Source organism: Schistocerca cancellata, chromosome 1, assembly GCF_023864275.1.
Source record: "Schistocerca cancellata isolate TAMUIC-IGC-003103 chromosome 1, iqSchCanc2.1, whole genome shotgun sequence".
NCBI lineage: Eukaryota > Metazoa > Arthropoda > Insecta > Orthoptera > Acrididae > Schistocerca > Schistocerca cancellata.
Window position 1 is genome coordinate 1,050,951,815 of NC_064626.1, and position 23,521 is coordinate 1,050,975,335.

Genomic DNA, 23,521 nt, shown 5'->3' on the forward strand with positions numbered 1-23,521 from the left:
CGGGTATTCATTGGTCAAATATATTATACTAGAACTGACATGTGATTACATTTTCACGCAATTTGGGTGCATCGATCCTGAGAAATCAGTACCCAGGATAACCACCTCTGGCCGTAATAACAGCCTTGACACGTCTGGGCATTGAATGAAACAGAGCTTGGATGGCGTGTACAGGTACGGCTGCCCATGCAGCTTCAACACGATACCACAGTTCATCAAGAGTAGTGACTGGCGTATTGTGATGAGCCAGTTGCTCGGCCACCATTGACGAGACGTTTTCAGTTGGTGAGAGATCTGGAGAATGTGCTGGCCAGGGCAGCAGTCGAACGTTTTCTGTATCCAGAAATACCCGTACAGGACCTGCAACATGAAGCCGTGCGTTATCCTGCTGAAATGTAGGGTTTCGCAGGGATCGAATGAAGGATAGAGCCTCGGGTCGTAACACATCTGAAATGTAACGTCCACTGTTCAAAGTGCCGTCAATGCGAACACGAGGTGACCGAGACGTGTATCCAATGGCACCCCATACCATCACGCCGGGTGATACGCCAGTATGGCGATGACGAATACACGCTTCCAATGTGCGTTCACTGCGATGTCGCCAAACACGGATGCGACCATCATGATGCTGTAAACAGAACCTCGAGTCATCCGAAAAAATGACGTTTTGCTATTCGTGCACCAAGGTTCGTCGTTGAGTATACATAACATCGCAGGCGTTCCTGTCTGCGTTGCAGCGTCAAGGGTAACCGCAGCCATGGTCTCCGAAATAATAGCCCATGCTGCTCCAAACGTCGTCGAACTGTTCGTGCAGATGATTGTTGTCTTGCATACGTCCCCATCTGTTGACTCAGGGATCGAGACGTGGCTGCACGATCCGTTACAGCCATGCGGATAATATGCCTGTCATCTCGACTGCTAGTGATAGGAGGCCGTTGGGATCCAGCACGGCGTTCCGTATTACCCTCCTGAACCCACCGATTCCGTATTGTGCTAACAGTAGTTGGATCTAGACCAACGCGAGCAGCAATGTAGCGATACGATAAACCGCAATCGCGATAGGCTACAATCCGACCTTGATCAAAGTCGGAAACGTGATGGTACGCATTTCTCCTCCTTAAACGAGGCATCACAACATCGTCTCACCAGGCAACGCCGGTCAACTGCTGTTTGTATATGAGAAATCGGTTGGAAACTTTCCTCGTGTCAGCACATTGTAGGTGTCTCCACCGGCGCCAACCTTGTGTGAATGCTCTGGAAAGCTAATCATTTGCATATCACAGCATCTTCTTCCTGTCGGTTAAATTTCGCGTCTGTAGCACGTCATCTTCGTGATGTAGCAATTTTGATGGCCAGTAGTGTAGTTGTAATGGCAGAATTCACAAGCTCATCATTGTATTGTGAAACCGTTGCTGATGGTCTAGTAGATCATGTAGTTGCCTTGAAGAAGTGTGGAGATTTTATCTTCATTCCATGTCCATGATAGGTGCTTAGTATCTAAGTATAGGTCCACCACATAGTATTATCTCTGCTATTAACGAAAGAAAATACAGTACGTTAAGTAAGCTGTCATAACATTTTTTCCATCAAAATCGCCTTTACAGCCAGAGTCACAGTTGCTAAACTGAAACATTTAAGAAGGTACATAACACATCGTTTACCAAAAATGGTTCAAATGGCTCTGAGCACATCGTTTACAGTCCACGCCATTTTCAATACTCATGCTGTACCGTTATTGATAAAAAATTATATTATTGCTTTATACTATCGGTTTACTGTTATGGACAGTTTTAGATCCAAGAAAAATGACGGTTGAGACTCGAAACACTTCCGATTAAGTTCCGTCGACTGTTAATAGCCGCTTAGCAGCCAGAGTTCTAGTTTTATGTGACCGCGATCTAAGAGATAAGTGCTAATAGAGCTTAACTGTTTAGGGAGTCATTTCTAAGCAGAATGCTGCTTCTCAATAATGTTACATGGAATGGAAAGAGTTTTTTGCAGTAACCAATGTCAAGGTATTGTATAGTATTTGAGCGACGTATTCTGGTTAAACACAATGTGAGGCAGACACTACTTTCGTCTTACGCATCTAATTACGGTTAAGAAAAAAGAACACCCGTAAATTCTTTTGTACATCGTCGAATGCTGTAACAGTAGTTAGCACACGCAGTCCTCACCACAGTACAGTGTGGCCGGCTCGGTTGAAGCGAACGCGGATTTTCGGCACTCCATAAACTTGTTGAACCCTGGTCAGTAACATCACCTATCGATATAACGTTTTACTAAGTTTCAACCCGCGGCGGTGAGGACACTGTCATCTGACACGGCAGCACGGGATACTTTCCCTGGCCATTCCAACCACGATACGCCCACTGACCGACGGCTACGAGCACACTACTATCACATTTACTCACCTAGGACGCGTGGTACTTGACAATCGAATCCGTCTATCATCGAACTGTGTGAGACAAAATGTGTTTATATCTGAATAAATGATCGTGGACTCCTTACAGTCTGGAGTTCGGTTTGTAACTAATTTCCTGAGAAATATGCCAGGAAACTGTATTTCTCAAAAAATTCATAATTATTTAAGAGTATATGTCTATACTTGCAAAAGTGTGTTTTACCTCACGATATTACAGTAAGGAGTACACAAACAGTACCATCAGCAATTATTTTTCTCCCCCTCCCTTCTGTAACTATCAGTATGTTTATTACATAGATGTGAAGACCACCTTTGTAAATAAGTAGTTCTGGATTAAAAATTACGTGGTTATATTACAGTAGATGCTTTTGCCTTAAATAAACTCTTTGGTAGTGAGCTAGGATCTGGGAGTAGTAAAATGCTGAGTGAAAATAAAATAATATTAGAAGTAAATTTATTTATTTATTTACCCCTAGAGGGCAATTTTTTTAACTATAGAAGCAAGTGATACTAGTTCACCACAGAGACTAAGTCTCAAAACAAATCGTTAGGTTCTGAGAAATATCCAAAATTTATCAAAATTAGCTGATACAGGAAAATACACACACGTCTGTGAAGCCAGTAGGCTAGAGCATAGACAGTAGCATTAGTAAATACCAAAATTTGTTTTAAAAATTTCCATACACAGCTGATAAGGTAAGCAAAAAAAAGTTATCCAACTAATTTGGACATTCAGGGAAAGTGGAAATTTAATTAACGTACAGTTCTGTGTGCTGACTCTCGTACAAAAATAAAATCGATCTCAAATGGGATAAATTAGTATTAAAATTTTACACATCCAGCTGTGAAGCAACCAAAATGAGTTGCTGTTTGATGAGCATATAAAATAATGTACACGTCTGTAGAGCAGGCTTAAACACCAACAAACTCAATAACATAAAAACCGAATTTTAAAAAAAGTTGACGGACGAAATTGTAAATTTTCGTACAGAACTGTCAAAGAACTAAAGAGAAATGTCTGTTTCATTAGTACACATAACCATAGTAACAAGAGAATTTAAACTAATGTATGCGAATATGAAGCAGACTTTTGATTTTTGACTTTACACATATGATTGTGAAGCAGCCCTTTGCAGTAATATGCATAATCATATAAAGCGAGAAATTTAACATGTACACTGCTGTGATGCAGACCGGGGGTTTAACCAAGTGCATTTATGAGCGACGAAATCGCAGGCAAGCGAAGGGTCTGAAGGATACAAATTAGGGAATTATGTAACGGTTCAATTTCGGCCGAAGTCCCAAACAATTTCCTGACACATTCTAAGAGATATACACACATTACAAATTAAATCACACAGCTACTGAATATATATATACATTGGCCCGCTAGTAGATACCAAAGAAGATATATATTAAGAGGCACTTAAAGACAACACACACTTAAATTTTAATAATAATAATAATAGAGCACATAAGCTTCCTGAAAATGATAGCATTTTACCATTACATGAATATTTGTCTCAGATTCTTATCGCCAGGCTGCTGATCAACACAAAGGCATTGGCCAGGCACGGCCAGCAGAACGACCCGAACAGTTTCACGTCAAAATAACAAACAACACGGCCAGCAGGACGACCTGAATCAGCTTAACGTCAAAATAACAAACAACATGGCCAACAGAATGACCCGAATCAGTTTAATGCCAACACAGCAAACATGTGAAGGTGATGACTTATCTGATGACACGATAGAAGACAAAACAGAAGTCGAAAGAAGGGATAGGGGATTCAGTATTAAAATCATAATTTAAAAGAGCTGTGGAAGCATTAAGATCGAATGATGCAGACGGTATTGGTGACATTCCATCAGAATGATTAGGGGAAGTGACAGCCAAACGACTATTCGTGTTGGTATGTAGATTGTATGAGTCTGGCGGTGTACCTCCTGACTTTCGGAAAAATATCATCCACACAATTCAGAAGACTGGAAGAGCCGACAAGTCCGACAATTATCTAACAATGAGCTTAACAGCTCAGGCATCCAAGTTGGTTACATGAATAATCCACAGAAGAGCGGGAAAGAAAACTGAGTATGTGGTAGCTCAAGATCCGTTTGGCTTTAGAAAAGGTAAAGGAACCAGAGAGGTACTTCTGACGTTGCGGCTGAAGAAAAATAAAGACACGTTCATAGAGTTTGTCGATCTGGAAAAAACTTTCGACAACGTCAAATGGTTCAAGATGTTTGAAATTCTGAAAAAAACAAGGGTGAAATAAAGGGAAAGACGAGTAATGTACAATATGGACAAGAGTCAAGAGGGAACAATAAGACTGGAAGACCAGGAACGAAGTGCTTGGATTAAAAAGAGTGTTAGACAGAGATGTAGTCTTTCGTCTGTACAGTTTAATGCATACATCGAAAAAGCATTGATGGAAATAAAAGGAAGTTACAAGAGTTTAATTACAATTCAAGCTGAACGGATATAAATGATAAGATTCGCTGATGGCATTGCTATCCTCAGTGAAAGTCAAGTAAGTTACAGGGTATGCTGACTAGCATGAACAGTCTAATGAGTACAGAATATGGATTGAGAGTAAATCAAAAAATGACGAAAATAATGAGGAGTAGCAGAAATGGGAACAGTGAGGAACTTAACATCAGGATTGCTGATCACGAAGTCGATGAAGTTAAGGCATTCTGTCTGTTAGTATCAAACACAGGCCTTAAATTGATGCACAGCATCACATGGACTGCAGGAAAACGAGAACACAAGAGAATCGAAACAGTTGAGATGTGGTGATATAGAAGGATGTTGAAAATTAGGTGGACTGATAAGGTAAGGAATGAGGAGGTTCTCCGGAGAATCGGCAAGTACCGGAATATAGCGAAAACATTGACTAGAAGAAGGGACAGGATGCTGTTAAGACATAAGGGAATAACTTTCGTGGTTCTAAAGGGAGCTGCAGACAGTAAAAACTGTAGAGGAAAACAAATCAGAATACATCCAGCATATAATTGAGACGTAAATTGCAAGTGCTACTCTAAGATGAAGAGGTTGGCTAGCACGGGAGAGGAATTAGTGGCGGGCCGCATCAGTTCAGTCAGGAGATTGATGATTACAAAAATCAGGCCGATGAAGTAAATCATGTACGAAGTATGTGGCCGCGTCCACCAGCCAAGCCCTGGGAGTATCATGCCTAAGGTCCAGCTCCAAAATAGGCTGGAATCCATACAGGCAGGGTAGTTTTGCATCTCCCCAGTCGGCGACAGCTCGTCCTTGGAAGTAAATACCACCTGTGTAGACGTGATGAGCAACCACCTTGGCTCTGAGGTACATAGCGGTATCCGACGTGAGGTTCCATGAAACAGACAAGCCCTAGAAGACCTACACCGAGCTGCGCGTGCTTAAATCCCTTGCAGAGCCGCCAGCCGGAGTGGCCGAGCGGTTCTAGGCGCTATAGTCTGGAGCGCGCGACCGCTACTGTCGCAGGTTCGAATCCTGCCTCGGGCATGGATGTGTGTGATGTCCTTAGGTTAGTCAGGTTTAAGTGGTTCTAAGTTCTAGGGGACTTATGACCTCAGATGTTAAGTCCCATAGTGCTCAGAGCCAGCCTTGCAGAGCCGCCTCCAGGCGCCACTACTCAGAACACGAAGAAAACTGTCGCTAAGCAACGCGAGGCAAAGAGTTTACTCAAGCAAGGAATCGATATAGCCACGCGTGCGGCTTAATCGATATTATTAAATAATTAGTGGAGGCCATGTAAGCAGTTTCTTTGTTGTCTTGCTTTGCTCCTTACTCATTTACTAGAACATTCTTGTCATTCTGATTGTTTGTTTTGGAGAACTTTAACTTGTTTATAGCCTAACTTTTGCTGGTTCAATAAACCACTAAAAATAACAAAAACATTGTAGGAGAATATCTTTTTTGGGCCGAAGGCATTAAAAAACATTTTAAAACACAAATAGTGTAATAGTATCATCATTCAGCTGCAAAAATGTTTGTGATCTTAACCTGAACGACCATATCTAATATCTTAAACCTGTGAAGGACGTACGAGGAAACGTGTTGTAAGTGTTTGGTGTGAACATTTCTACCATATCACAGCGTGATTTACATGTTGTCACTTGTTTCTATAAACGAACAGATATGTAACGAGAACAATGACGAGACTATTTCCACAGTCATCTTTTATTGTCCAGTTGATAGAAAGCTCGCTACATAGGAAACAAAAGCTGCTTTATTCCCAGAATCGAATGGGAAATGGTTTTAATATTACTGAAGGACTCGTCCTGGCGTTCATCGTGACCCATTTCGGCCAAAACAGAATATTTAAAGGGAGCAATCAGATAGGATATGAACCTCTCTTTTCGCAAACATAAAACTCTCGCCGCAGTATCACTGCTTATATGTGGCAAAGAGAATTATTTCAACTGTTTGGAGTGAAATATTTCTGGTTGATAGCGTACTAGAATCACAGAAAATATCCAGTTTCTTGCCTGCTCCTCCTGCACGAAAGTTTTCCGTTATTTAAATAGAAAATATGTCTCTTCCTGATTATAAATAACTGTTTATAATAATTTTAAGTTAGAAACTGAAGTAATGTTGAGATGAAATTTTCACTGATATATTTTTCGTTTTTCAGGGTGGCGATTTTGTTTCCGGAATATTCGACTCTGCCAACGTCGTAGCAGGTAAGAAATGAATAATGAGTAACTGGAGTTTTAACTCGCTTATCTGATGCTAAGGAGGATGACAGTTAATCACATGAAATTTTGGTCCTCAATCCGTAAAATAGGCGTTTTATTAACTGTGGCTTTTAATTACTTAGTAAATAATACCAGCACAAGGAAATAAAATTATTCCTCGTTTCAGTAACAAAACAAATTGGAGAAACAATTAAAACTGTGAAAAACAGATTCCATAACAGCTGTACTGGTCACTAACGTAGACTTTAAAGGATCTGCAAATGTTGATTGAAGAGATGTGGAAATCAGAAAAGTACAGAAGAATGGGCAGTCGACCTCACTGTACGAAATATGAGTAAAAACTGTCAAGTACTGCCGAAGAATATGTCTCTTACAAATTGACTGTTTCATGTACTTTCAATAACTCTACTGAACAGAACCGAAGAAAGAACCATCTCGATCGCCAACCGAAGAAATGTGAAGGAAGGTTTTACAAAAGGCAGATCCCCCTCAGAGCCGCTATTCAATTTGCATTTATAATCCGTCACAGACTACTTTAAGTCTAAAGGCGCAGTTATAACATTTGTACACATCAAGAGCATATTTGACTCTGTTGACAGGGAAACTCTGTGCAAACTAATTCGACAATTCTGTGTAAAAACTTAATTAGCAGATCCATAATACTCTTACAGACAGTCTCAAAAGTAAAGTTGGTGTACGTAATTTCTAAATATTCTTCCACTGCGTATTAGAAAAAGTAGTAAAAATTTTGAATGAAAAGGTAAAAGAATATCAGTAAAACGGGGAAGGAAGAAACAGTGCATTGAAAATTTGACTGGCATTTGCACACCATTTTACTGTAGTATCTGAATATCCTTTGGATGCAGAATAACAAATAAAATGGCTCTGAGCACTGTGCGACTTAACTTCTGAGATCATCAGTCGCCTAGAACTTAGAACTAATTAAACCTAACTAAACTAAGGACATCACACACATCCATGCCCGAGGCAGGATTCGAACCTGCGACCGTAGCGGTCTCTCGGCTCCAGACTGCAGCGCCTAGAACCGTTGCAGAATAACAATTTAATGTCTTGAAACAAACGGTCACTAGAGGCGGTTTAACAGTCCTGGCAGCGGAAACCAGTTCATCACCAGCGTAAAAATCGCATCAAAGTTTTTCTGGTCAGACATGAAGAGAAACACAAATGAAAAGGGCATATGGTATACCAAAACATTTTACAATGAAGACTGCCTATCATGAGATATAAAAATACGAGGTTAGGATCTTAAATAGTGGCAACTATTTATTCAAAACCGACACAAAAGAGTTACATGTTTGCACCTGTTACTGTCCTTCAAAGTAGTCACCTGCGTTCTATAGGACGCGTTGCCAGCGATGTGGAAGGCGTAGTATACCGTTAGCAGAGCCTGTTCTGTTGATGGTGCGAATGGAGCGGTCAACTGTCTGTCGAATCTCTGGAACAGTTCTGAAGCGAACGCCACGAAGTGGTTCCTTCATCTTCAAAATCAAATCAAAGTCACAAGGACTTAAGTCCGGGGAATATGGCGGATGGTACAGCACTTCCCAGTCCCATCGACCGCAGAAAGCAGCCACAGCTTGCGCTGTATGCGCCCCCGCATTGTCATGCAAAATGATGGGTGGGTTGCACAGAAAGTGTCGCCGCTCCTTTCGCAAAGCTGGTCGCCGGTGATGCTCCAAAAATGAACAGTAATACGACTGATGTCCTTGTGACTTTGATTTGATTCAGAATGTGAAGGAACCACTTCGTGGCATTCGCTTCAGAACTGTTCCAGAGATTCGACAGGCAGTTGACCGCTCCATTGGCAGCATCAACAGAACAGGCTCTGCTAAAGGTACGCTACGCCTTCCACATTGCCGGCAACGGGTTCCACACAACGTTGGTGACTACTTTGAAAGACAGTAACAGGTGAAAACATCTAACTCTTCTGTATCGGTTGTGAATATATAGTTGCCACTATTTAAGTTCCAGCCCTCGTAATACACTAAAACACTGTAACACAACCAGAATGCCTTTACGCAAGTGAATGCCTAGCACTGAACTGTTAATTAGACAAACCAGAAATATTTAAGAGAAGTATCATGACGAAAATTCTAAGTGCAATAATAAGCAACTAAGTTTGGAAATTAGAAATCAGTGATGAAAAATATGAAAATATAGAAAAAATACCAGAAACGTTAAGAAAAGAAAGACTGATATTTTTGGGTCATTTATTCTGGATGAATGAAAATAGTATGACAAAATACATCTTCATGTATCTTTAAGAAAAGAAATTTAAAACAAGCTGGATCCAAGAGAAATGCACAACATGAAAGCTGAAGAAGCAGCAGAAAGAGATTTTTCAGGAAGAAAAATGTTAAATTTAGAAGATTCTAAAGCGGAAGCACTAAGAAAACAGGTGTGACGTGATCTGAAGAAAGTGGAAAGAACTGTGATTAAAGGATGAAAAAATTACTGTATTTAGCATCTACCTGTTAAGCAAGCAACCATTTTTTATATAAACCCAAACATACTTTAGCAGCTTTGTGCCCTTAGCAGTGGGTTCCCTTTATTCAGTCCCTGTACGTTTTAAGTGACAATTATTCTGACGTAATTAGACCTAAAACAGCTTTTATCTTTTGTTCTTACTATCTAAATTTTTTGTTGTGTTGCTGGGTTGTGTAAGACTCTCTGTAAATTTTTGTTTATTGGTAGCTTCTCATCGGCATTTTAATGATGGCACTGTGGGTTTGGTTGACGAGTCAAGAAATTACAGTATCTATAAAAATAATTTTGCTTTGTGAAAATATTTCGCGACTATATCTTGCGACTATTTACAGCTAAGTTCAAAATATCCGTTCTCATCTGTTGTAAAGATGAACAGGGACACGCAATGCATGAATCTGCGTAACTTCACTCGCAGATAACTCTTTTTCAGTTCACAAAACACCGCGTTTATGCCTCTTCTTTGTGCCCAGTCTCTGTTGTTGTTGACTTGTTCTCGTATCATTTTGGCACCAAATTTGAACTTTGTTTACTTTCCTTCTCCGTCTGCCCCTCTCTCCCCCTGTGTGTGTGTGTGTGTGTGTGTGCGTGAGAGAGAGAGAGAGAGAGAGAGAGAGAGAGAGAGAGAGCGTGCGCATGTATGTGTGTTTATCTGTTTGTGTCGTCTTTAGTTTGTTTACGGTTTAGGCTGAGGCTGGGTTTTTTGTAGTTGTAAATCTGTTTCTATTTTAGTTGTGTAATGGTTATGGGCTATTAAGTGGTCAGTGAATCTGCTATGGGAGCACTTACTTTTGAGAACTCATAGGTGTTCTGAATATCTTGTTATAAAGTTGCTACATGTTTTCCCTATGCATACCCTCTCTGTTGAATTGATCTATAGGTGTTTCCCTGTGTTCTGTTGTTTTCTTTTACCCTATTTGAGATCTCTGTTTATTTAAATGTTGCCTATTCCGTGAAATATTTTATTATTGTAGACGAGTTATTGCTATTTTGCTTTTGTGTGTGGGTGTTTTACTGTTGTATCTTGTGGGAGGCCACTGTCTCTATGTTGTGTTTGTCTGTGTTGCGTCGAAAGCTCATTTGTGTATGTTGTATGTTCATTCCATGTTAGTTTAGATAGTTTTTGGTTTCGTTTCTCTATCACATCTGTATCGTAACCATTTTCCAGTGCTATTTGCTTTAGTGTATTTAACTTCTGTATGTTGTTATGTTTGCTTTTGTGTGTTCTGTTTAATTTGTGGAGGATGCATTTTGAGCTTGCTTCATTATGTTTCCATGGGTGATAGAGCAGCTGTGGATTGTTCTGCTTGTGCTTGTAGGTTTAGTGTATATTGCAAATAATGAGTGTTGATTTTTCTTATCATGAGATCGACAAAATTTAGTGCATTGTCTGTTCTGTTTTTAATGTGAAATGAATGTTCGTGTGTAAATTGTTTCGTTCATTACGTAAGTGTTTCATGTGTGTATGTGGTTTTTAAATCAGGTATGATATGTCATCAACATAACAGTACCAGTATATAACTACGAATTGTTCTGTTTTGCTTTATTATGAGGTTCATGAATATGTTGGCTAAGAGGCCACTAATCGGTGATCCCATTGTCTGTTCTTGACATTGGGAATAAAATTACTTATTGAATATCAACTGATTTTACGCTGTTATAGTTTTTAGTTTGGTTGGTATTTCTTTAAAGTCTGTGTGTGTGTCTGGTGTATTGCTTTACTGTTTTAGTCCTTGTGTGATGATGATTTTTTCGTCTGCTGGAATGCAAGTGTGCATGAATGTGACATCAAACGATGTAAGGCTTGATGTATTTGGAAAGTCTAACCTCTTGAACCTATGTACCAATTTCTTTGATTTTTCTAGGTTCCTACTGTTTTCAGAAATGTGTGTTTCCTTTAGTGATGTGTGCGTATGCTGGGCTAGGTGATAAGACAGAGCCTTTCTGAAGTAAATGACTGGTCATCTGGAAATATTTTGTTTGTGAACATTCTTTAAGGAATTTAGAGTAGGTGCTTTTGGATTTTTGTGTGCCATTATTTTTATCTGGCCCTTTGTGATTCTTTTGTTGATGTTTTTCAGTGTTGGTTAAATGTTTCCCTGGTACCTTGTAGTTGGGTCACCGGTCATTTTGGTGATATTGTTGTGCTTCAGAAATACGAAGACACAAACGTATCTAAGCATGTTTTGATTTATAGAAAAAACACATTTGTTTGCAAAAGTGTGCAGTCATCGTTATTTCAAAATCAAATAACACACGACAGAATACTGGATGAAAAGAGCAAATAAGAAATTACTGAAACTGTCACGTAATTGCTAGTTTGCTAAAATGGAAGTTAATCACGAGTTATTTTAATTCATCAGAGGGTGTCACAGAGGTATAGAAGCTTCCGAAGTGCAAGGCGGTTAGGGAAAGACATCTGCTATCTCGCAAATATCTACTGAGAAATTAAGTAACAAAATATTTTCAGTAAGAAATCGAGATATATCCTACACAGTCTTAAATACTGCTTCCATAGGGATAGTGGTCATAATATTAAGTAACAATAGCTTCCATAGAGGCATATAAGCTGTTTTAATTTCTATGCTACAGTCGCAAATGAAGCGTCTCGAGAAATTTAAAGGAAAATTTTTAACAGATGGTACATTACTAATCTTGCACTATTACACAAGTGAATCTGCGGAGTACAGATATACTATAAATGTCACGGTAGAAAATTTGCAGGGGAGTTTTAAAAATACGCATCTGTAAAGTAGCGAAACGGAAACTTAGCGCCAAGAATAATATACTACACCGATGCAGACAATCTCACAAAAATGAGAGCCTTGCCAACAGCCAGGCAGTCAACAAACCAACGAACTGAAGTGCCAAAGCCAAAAGAAGTAAAACATTTCCAATTTTTTAAGTAGTCATCTACGATACGAAAGATTCGCGTACAAGGAATAAAGAGACATAAAAAATATTGAAAGCAATATACTGTCTAATCGATACTGAAGAAACAACGCAGTACAATCAATGCAGAAAGCACTGAACCACGCTAAATGTAGGGTCGTAGACGGAAGTTCAACTTTCTAAAACATGTCTCTGACATTTCACTGATAAATTTACCCACTTTATATAGTCGAAGGGCTTCAGAAATAAAACTGAAGCACTATGTGTTATATGAACTTGAGGCAAATCAATTGAAGCATAAGTTGGTAACATCACAGACGAGGTAAACTATCGGATCAAAAGTATTTGGACGTCTCTATGTAACACGGAACTGATTGCTGTATGTCACGAGAAGTAGACCCGCCAATATAAAGCAAATCACGAAGGCAGACGTGAACCGTCATCCTACCGAATGCGAGTACAGTGTTTTAACCACTGCGCCAATCCACCGCCCGAATGAAACGAAGCTTAGAGTATTATGTTGTGAGTAAAGAAGCTGTCACAGCAGTGCGGATCGATTAGGAGACCTCAGTGTCTTCCAACGTGGACCAGACGTTGGATGTCACCCGAGAAACAAACCCATTAGGGATATTTTAACCCTTCTACAGTTGCCCACGTCAGGGAAACGGAAACTACAGGCTAATGTGGAGACCCAACCACGTTTCATTCGTAGCGAATCTTCACGTCACTGAGAGGTGAAGGCTATATCAAAGGGAGACAAAAAGAAGTCAGTAGTCTTGCCACGATTCAGTCCCACGACCTTTCCGTTAGCAAGCGTGCACTTTGCCACCACTCCACTATGCCGAACTCTGCCTCTAATGAAAGGTCATTGAAGGTCAGTGATAAGGCTTTGCTTCAAGGTGTCTCAAAATTAATTAACTGATTTCCCATTAAGAAAGAAGAAAGTGGTGTAAGTACGTCATTGTGAAATGATACAGAGCAGTACTAGGATATTCGCACAATTTGTGCGAAATGTGAAACGATTACAGAAGCAGGTGTAATTTGTAGCGGAATCCGTTTCTGAAGCAAAGTGGGTGGTTTGTATAAAGTACTGCGTACTTGGACGAGGTGAGGCAATGTTGACAGAGTTGTTGACGAGAGACAAGCACAAAGGGTATTGATATTCCGTTGGCTGGAGAGCAGATGTCGAAAACAGTAGAGACAGCAACGTGGAAACTTTTAACCAGTCCAGATCAGACCGGTACTTCATTCAACAAGAGAACGTGAGAATTAGTCTTTGATAGAACAGTAACAGATGCTGGTTCGACCTAGATCCAAGATTTTCAATCAATAGTTTTGATGATGCAATTAAATAGATAACTGTTATGGTCATGTAATATTAATTAACCAGTCAGTAGAAACACCAAACCCACAAAGGCAGTTTAAATACAAACGTTGCTCTTTAATTTTTTGTGATAATTCAATAATATTAAACTTTGTAACTACATACTCATCCGTCATCTGATGTTTAATCAGTCTAAGAAGTGTATTGTGCTTCAGTAATGCAAGAACCATTGAAAAGTTGAAGATTTATTTTGAGACGATGCGGTGATGAAGACAGTGGTTTACTTCTCGCAGCGGAGTTCAATTCTCCATTCTGCCATCCTGCTCTAGGTTTGACGCAATTTCGCTAAATTATTTCAGGCGAGTGCCTGGAGGCTCATTTTGAAAAGGTAACGGTTTATTCCTTCTATTATCTTTCAGGTTCATCCAGTGTTCGACCAGTAATGACCTTCACTACGAGGAAGCTTTAAGTTCTAACCTTCATTCCCTTTTCTCTTATTACCGTGTTTTACTATCGTGTGAAAACATATTTGCGCCGTTACAGACTTACGCTTTTTTCTTTTTTTCTGTTTTAATATGGACCCTTATATCGTTTCGAAATTTCACAAGTTATTCCCAGTCTTTTGCCGAACGCTAGTTACACTACTTGTAGGTCAGGAAATAAACTGACACATAAGCAAGGACTGCAGAATTTGGGGAGAGTGCTTAGCCAAATATCGTGCCCTTTATTTTCATGCAAGACAGTGTTACTCATAAAACCAAGCATATGTGACAGTCAAGAGTACGTAAGAAACAGATCAGTAATAGCAGAATACGTATACTGCTCAGTTTACTATAAACGTTAATCGTAGATGATCACAGTTTCAGAGGTCTCATAACTATATCACAAGAGTTAACAAATGGGTAAAGCATACCAATATAGCCATTTCTTGAAACTTCCTGTCAGTTTAAATTTACGTGGCGGATCTGGTCTCGAACCCGGAACCTTTGCCTTTCGCGGGCAAAATATCTGCCGTCGGAGCTATCCACGCGCGACACAGACGACAAAGCGTTTGTCCGTGAAAGGCAAAGCTTCCGGATTGGAGTTCTGATCCGCCACATTGTTTGAATTTGCCAGTAAGTTTCTAATCAGGATATATTTTGACTAAGAGTGGACATTCCATGCGGCTTTCCGCGGATGATGCTGTAGTATACAGAGAAGTTGCAGCATTAGAAAATTGCAGCGAAATGCAGGAAGATCTGCAGCAGATAGTCACTTGGTGCAGGGAGTAGCAACTTACCCTTAACATAGACAAATGTAATGTACTGCGAATACATAGACAGAAGCATCCTTTATTGTATGATTATATGAGAGCGGAACAAACACTGGTAGCAGTTTCTTCTGTAAAATATCTGGGAGTATGCGTACAGAACGATTTGAAGTGGAGTGATCATATAAAATTAATTGTTGGTAAGGCGGGTGCCAGGTTGAGATTCATTGGGAGAGTCCTTAGAAAATGTAGTCCATCAACAAAGGAGGTGGCTTACAAAACACTCGTTCGGCCTATACTTCCGTATTGCTCATCAGCTCATCAGTGTGGGATCCGTACCAGGTCAGGTTGACAGAGGAGATAGAGAAGATCCAAAGAAGAGCGGCACGTTTCGTCACAGGGTTATTTGGTAAGCGTGACAGTGTTACGGAGATGTTTAGCAAACTCAAGTGGCAGACTCTGCAAGAGAGGCACTCTGCATCGCGGTGTAGCTTGCTGTCCAGGTTTCGAGAGTGTGCGTTTCTGGATGAGGTGTCGAATATATTGCTTCCCCCTACTTACAGCTCCCGAGGAGATCACGAATGTAAAATTAGACAGATTAGAGCGCGCACGGAGGCTTTCCGGCAGTCGTTATTCCCACGAAACATACGCGACTCGAACAGGAAAGGGAGATAATGACAGTGGCACGTAAAGTGCCCTCCGCCACACACCGTTTGGTGGCTTGCGGAGTATAAATGTAGATGTAGATGTAGATTCTTGATCTCTGTAATAACAGTGCTGTTGTACGAGGTGCATTCTAGTTCTAAGGCCTCCTATTTTTTTTCTCCGGACTGGAAAGAGATAGAAACATGCGCATTGTTTTAAAAATGAGGCCGCGTTCATTGTCAATACGTCCCAGAGATGGCAGCACCATACGGCAGATGGAATTTTACCGCCAGCGGTGAGAATGAGAACTGTTTTAAATACTTAAAATGGCGACGTTTTCCTTACTTGTACAGTGTGCAATCATTCGTTTTCTGAATTTGCGTGGTGTGAAACTAATTGAAATTCATCGACAGTTGAAGGAGACATGTGGTGACGGAGTTATGCATGTGTCTCCTCGTGCGGTCGTGGGTGCGACAGTTTAATGAAGGCAGAACATCGTGTGACAACAAACCGAAACAACCTCGGGCTCGCACAAGCCGGTCTGACGACATGATCGAGAAAGTGGAGAGAATTGTTTTAGGGGATCGCCGAATGACTGTTGAACAGATCGCCTCCACAGTTGGCATTTCTGTGGGTTCTGTGTACACAATCCTGCATGATGACCTGAAAATGCGAAAATTGTCATCCAGGTGGGTGCCACGAATGTTGACGGACGACCACATGGCTGCCCATGTGGCATGTTGCCAAGCAGTGTTGACGCGCAACAACAGCATGAATGGGACTTTCTTTTCGTCGGTTGTGGCAATGGATGAGACGTGGATGCCATTTTTCAATCCAGAAACAAAGCGCCAGTCAGCTCAATGGAAGCACACAGGTTCACCGCCACCAAAAAAATTTCGGGTAACCGCCAGTGCTGAAAAAATGATGGTGTCCATGCTCTGGGACAGCAAGGGCGTAATCCTTACCCATTGCGTTCCAAAGGGCACTGCGGTAACAAGTGCATCCTACGAAAATGTTTTGAAGAACAAATTCCTTCCTGCACTGCAACAAAAACGTCCGGGAAGGGCTGCACGTGTGCTGTTTCACCAAGACAACGCACCCGCACATCGAGCTAACGTTACGCCACAGTTTCTTCGTGATAACAACTTTGAAGTGATTCCTCATGCTCCCTACTCACCTGACCTGCCTCCTAGTGACTTTTGGCTTTTTCCAACAATGAAAGACACTCTCCGTGGCCACACATTCACCAGCTGTGCTGCTATTGCCTCAGCGATTTTCCAGTGGTCAAAACAGACTCCTAAAGAAGCTGCCATGGAATCATGACTGTTTTAGTCATACGCTACTAACTCTACAGTAAGTGAAGTTTCGTGCAACCAGCTGTTGCACACGAATCAACAGATCCTAAGCACACTAAGAAATTCGACTATAATGGTGGTAGTACGTTAAATTGGTACTAGTGATAACATTCGCATTGAAATAGAAAACTAATAAATGAAGCTCTTAAGGCACAAACTAAACAGTATGTTAAGACCTTCACCTATAAGTAATGACGAGCACACGAGAAATAACAACTCTTGATGCAGCACACTATCAAGAACTGTGAAATAGATTTCACATTACTATTAAAAGTCAGAAATTTCTCGCAGTGAAGAAAACCAAAGGACTATCGAACTAGAATAACGAGATTGTAATGATAGGCTGATAGAACGTGCTAATGCACCTTGTTCCCCACTTAAAATACATCAGCCACACCACATAATGCACATGTACAAAAATATTGTACACTCTCTAAAGTCCAGGAGGTATCATGGCCATCTGGCAGTACAAGACCTAACATATAAAGGGAAGTATGCCACCATTTTGAGAGGGGATACAGACACTGAAGAAGATAAATTATTCTTCAAATGGAAGTGTGAAAATTCACTTCTGCCGTTCAGATTAAGTGACTAACGTTAAACCAGGACACAAAAATATCGTAAGTTTGATATTGTCAAATGTGCATTTCAATGCACATACAAGATCAAACTTTCGTACAGAAAATAGATACCTATTTTAAGCAACATGCTCATTCTAACATTCCTCAACACCTGTTTCAGATTCTCTTGATAGGAAAGAATATATAAGGTGATACATACAGTTCAGAATCACAGAAGATGATGAATGATACACTAAAAGAAATTAAGTATTGTTGCCAATAACTTGGGTATCTGGTGATCGTCAGTCACTAGAATTGTAAAGAATGGAAGCCTTCTAAAGTCTCATCCTCATTCCTTATTCTTAATGGACATATCGTTTTAAATCTGCACTACAATATTTTTCAATGTTACAGCATTTTTTAAATTTTTTATTTCCATTATTCCATTTGCCAAGCATTAGGATGCAGCTTCTCTGTTATTCTAAATGGATCTACATGCTCTTCAGTATACTTTTTTGTTTCGGCTATTACTTTTCTTTATTTTTCCCATGTTTTCATTAAAATGAGGTCTGTCTGAAAACTCAATGGAGGTGCCCAGGCATGATGCTTCTTTCTTTCCAAAGCGATTTACTTAAATGTTATCCCTACTTTTTCCCCTTCTTAGCAAATGCTACATATACAGTAGCTGGAGATTCTACCTGTTCAAATAATAGGTTACCAGAATGAAAAATGCCCCATCATCATCACAAGACGTTGTGGCCACCGCTGAGAGTCGTGACCCCATGAACCAAGCGTCTCCATCCTGGATGGTTACCAGCTTCTTTCAGAACCTGCAGAACATGCAGACCCAATATCTTCTTGATTTTATTAATCCACCTGTTCCCTGTTCTTCCTCTCTGTCTTTTGCACTCGATATTCCCTTCCATGACTATTTTCTCCAACTTCTCTCCATCTCTTCTAACAATATGGCCAAAGAACTGGAGAATTGGCTGATACGAGAAGATAGGCGCTTGGAGATACTGATTTACTCAATAACTGAATCCTTCTTTCAGTCCATTTCCTGCGCCAGCACCAAAGCTCAAATTCATCGATGCACTGTTTGTCCCTGGCTTTAATGGGCCATGTCCCTCCACCATAAAACAAGACAGAAAACATGAGTACCTCAACAAGCAGGACCTTTGTTGTGTTCATTATTGTTCTGTTCTACCAGGTCTTGGTGACCTTCTTTATAGCCACTCGCCCTAGTGTGACCCGTCTTCTTATCTCATCATCACCACGTTCCGGGTCACAGATGGACGAAAGAATGTTCAACAAAGGCGAATATATACTGGCCAGAGTTAGGTATGTAAAAAAGGGAATTACCTTTTCGACTTATCTGGCAGCTTTAAAAACGTTTAAATCAAAACAACTTGACATATTCATACTTTGTGATTCATTAGTACTAGCGTAAAGCAACATGATACATGATGTATGTCATATAACATGACAAATGCCATCGTGTCATCCAACATGACATTTCTCGTATCACACAGCATGACACCATATGTCAGTAAAGTTGGTTGCATGCTTCCCCACTCTACAATACTTCCTATTATAGATGCAATCCTACCCTGATACTTCCTATTGTAGATGCATCCTACTCTCCAGAAGCACATACGTTCCGGTGTATTTGTTGTTACACACCTCATCATTAATGTAACAGGGTGTGTGTTTGGAGGAGAAATGGTCGCCTCAGGGAAAAAATCAACCTCCCTCCCAGAAATCATAAAGAACTGTTTTAGCGTCTTCCCAGGAATAAATACACCCCTAGAAATTTTACCCCTCCCTCCCAAGAGAAACTTTTTTAGCTATTAGGCTATTACATGTATGATCTTCAGCTATGTGATTCTAAAAAGTATATATTGTTTACTATGGTTGGCGAATCTTCTGGTTTTTGGGCACAGGATAAGGAACTTAAGCCTATAAATGTCAAGATGCAAATGTGCCGGCACCTTGCAGCTAAGAGAGCTCACTGTACTGAATAAGTAAGGTTAACTCTTAAAAAAACACGAATATGTCAATATGTTTTAATTAAGATGTCTTTGGTTGGTTGGTTTGTTGGGGGAAGGAGACCAGACAGCGAGGTCATCGGTCTCATCAGATTAGGGAAGGATGGGGAAGGAAGTCGGCCGTGCCCTTTGAAAGGAACCATCCCGGCATTTGCCTGGAGCGATTTAGGGAAATCACGGAAAACCTAAATCAGGATGGCTGGACGCGGGATTGAACCGTCGTCCTCCCGAATGCGAGTCCAGTGTCTAACCACTGCGCCACCTCGCTCGGTAAGATGTCTTTGAAGCTGCTAGATAAATCGAACAGCTAGTTCCCTGTTTTCACATTCCTAACTCTACCCAGGACATGTTCGCCTGTTTGTGCTACCTAGCATGATTTTTTATTCTGGTCCCCAAATTTACCTCTTCCGTAATTTTGACATTAGACCACAATAGCTTGGCATCAGATGTAGATTTTTGTTGACTCGAGTGACGACTGATCTGTTATCGGTTTTTTAAAAGTATTTTGAGCAATATTGGTTGAGTTCTGCTATGTTAGTCTGGTTCCTCTGTGGTTAATTGTCTGGTATGGATGAAACTGTTCAGTATAGCCGAGTGTGTCCCCACAACACACATCCATCACCACCATGTCAAAGTCATATGCTCACAGGAGGATTTTTTTTAGTTTCATATTTTTAATTGTTAATATTTTTACTAGTTTGTTATTTTTTAATATTTTTAATTTTTAAAAATTTGGTTTAGTTTTCATTGTTTTTTAAATTTTTTATTTTATAGTTATACACTTTTATTTACATATGCATGAGTATGTACACGCAGTCATATGAAAAATAACCAAAAATACTTAATGGAGTACATGGAATAACAGCAAACACAATTACGATAGCGAACGAAATACTGAATACCATGCAAAACTTATGATAGTAGTATGTGTAAACAGTTTATAATATACAGATAAACTTACAATACTACATATTACATAGATAAACTTACTTAAAAGATTGGTATATCACAAGCTGAACGATTCACATAGCAAATAATAAACTATTATTCTCTCTGATCTTAAAATTCTTGTCATTTTTTCTTTCATGTTTGCAATAACACAAAGTGAAAATTAAGAAAACGCCGCCAGAAAACCATGAATAATTATAGCACGAAATGTTGCAACAACCAATCTGAAGTAAGTATGAGTATGACTGGCTGAAATAAGCAGGTCTTCAGAACAGTGTATGAACGAAAAAGTGCTATCAAATTTTCCATATTCTTCACAAATTGAAGAGCTTAACCTTTTTCTCCGAAAATAAATTTTCCATAAGAAAACGAAGTAAAACATTTCTGTTGGTCAGAAATAGGGTGACCTTTTTGCTGACAATTATTGTTATTGCAAGTCCGCCTGCTTAGCTGGGTGGTAACATGTCGCCTCCCATGCAACCCTGTAGGGTTGGAGATTTTCTCCGCTTGCAGACAGTGTTGTTTTGCCATCATCATTTCATCCTCATCACCAGCGTTCAAATCGCCCAATGTGGCATCGACTGAAATAAGACTTGCACTTGGCGGCCGAACTTCCCTGCATGGGGCCTCCCGGCCAACGATGCCATATACTCATTTCCATCTTTTTATAGCAATTTTCGGGTATAGGTTTCTGCATGATCATGGATAAAACTTTAAATGCTCGATCAATCAGTATAACACTTTGTACAGTGTTGGGACTAATTCTGGATTGGTACATGCATTGTTTTGCATGTCCAAAGATTTTCGATTATATCAAGTCAATGGTGAATAAAATCTTTAATATATAAAGAACGAAATGATAATCAACTGTAATAACAAGTTTTTAAATTATACCCAAATGCAGCACTTAAATTGCAATGCATTTCTAGGAAGCACAGTTTCATGCACAAAAGCCTTCTCTTTCACACATAAAACCAGAAAATTAAAAGATTTTTTTGCTAATGCTTCCTATAATTACTGTAATAATATATTTTTTATCATCTGCACCACTTATTAATTTGATTCATTTTAAACCGTTTCTGCATATCCAATTCAAATAAGAACGAATTTTATGTGCCGCATTTACACCGACTTTAAACGATCTTATCTCGATGATGGGTAAGGACCACTGGATAGAAAAATTTCGTTTTGACTTTATCCATTTAACCACCTTTGTGCAAAGGTTGAACCGATTCACACAAGCTTTAAGTGTAGAAGATGTGCCCTTCAAACACCTCCCATATGAAATCCAAACCAAACAATAATTTTTGAAATGATTAAAATTTGTCTGATACCAAAGTCCTATACAGCCACGAGTGTGGCTCCAGTCAGTAGTTATTTAAGGGTAACTCTTCTCGCAAGTGAAATCCAAATGAGGGTGACTGTTTTTGCATGAAAAATCCTAACGGTGCACATAGAAAAGGTGCCATTAGCATAGCAATAACTTTATACCTATTAAAATATTTTGAAAAAGGAATAAATCGATTCACACAATCTTCCTTAATATACTGTAACATAGCTACAGTAAGATAGATGTTCAAATGGCAACAGAAATGGCTGTTGGCCGAGGCTAAACCAAAAATTTTTCACCCCATGATCCTAGCTCAAATATGAACCGAGGACCAAGACCCTCCAGACAGCGATTCCGTGCACAGGCTTTTCATACTTTGCTAATTACAGCACTTTGATGCTGTAGCGATTTGCCCTAATTCCACGCATTAGTTTACACAACGCAAGTCCTGTAACCTATAACAACACCCTCTTGGTTAGATTACTAAAACTTTGTGGACGCACTTCTCATGAATGTCTCTAATATTGCAGATCATATGTTCTAAGAGAAGATGTTATGTTAGTACTTATCTTCATTCAGCATCAGTGTCTAACAGAAAATTACAGATAAAAATTTTCATTATATTAAGAATCATCTGGTTTTTTTAATATAAAAGACTGAAACACTTAGTTGAGATCTAACTTTGACAAGTTTATTTGGAAGATTTCTGCTCACACGATTTTATTACATGCAGATTTGTTCATAAATATACAACGAACAGGTCTTTACAAACATAAGAGACATATTCACAACACCTTTTTAAAACAAATTCTATACAGTCACCACTGGTTCTTACACACACACACACACACACACACACACACACACACACACACACACACACACATATATATATATATATATATATATATATATATATATATTTATTTATTTATATTTATATTTATATATATGAACAGTATTGCTTCCAGGATGTTTTAGACTTTCGTTCAAATTAGAGATTTGACATAATATTCATTTAATGTTTACAAATACCTCAGAACAACATTAATAATAAAAATTCTTGATTTAAATGCAAAATAGAAATGTCAAATTTGAAGATATCTTATGCCAAAAGGTGTATTTATATTTACCTTTTACATTAAGATAATTTATTCCTTAAGTTAAGTGTGTTTTTGAAATATAATGATGATTTTTAGTTTGATGAACAACGAAGTTCTGTTTATCTCTATGTAAATTAAATTTGAAATATAATCATGTCAGCATAGCATTAATTGTGAATGATTTGGAAAAAATAGAGTGTGTACTCTATTTTGCACATAGGTTATTCTAAAGTGAAATCTGGTACAACCAATTTTAGTAGAACAATATTATCATACAGGATTATGCAAGAAAGTTACTAATGACAAATTTCGTAAATACATCGTCATATTGCATGATTATGTGAGAAACACGATTTCCACATTTTGTAGCCGTAAATCGGAGCTTACCAAATTGAAGGTGAGATCGCAGACTTCAGCTTACTCAGGAAAT

The 23,521-nt window shown here is 39.3% G+C and overlaps 1 protein-coding gene across 1 annotated transcript in view; it reads left to right on the forward strand.

Annotated features, from left to right (window-relative positions):
- Positions 1-23,521, forward strand: part of LOC126125964 (protein D2-like) — a 67,466-nt gene that overhangs the window by 37,890 nt on the left and 6,055 nt on the right. The window contains exon 3 of the mRNA XM_049915138.1: positions 7,069-7,117. Within this exon, the coding sequence (XP_049771095.1) occupies positions 7,069-7,117 (49 nt within the window). The remainder of the gene's footprint in view (positions 1-7,068; positions 7,118-23,521) is intronic.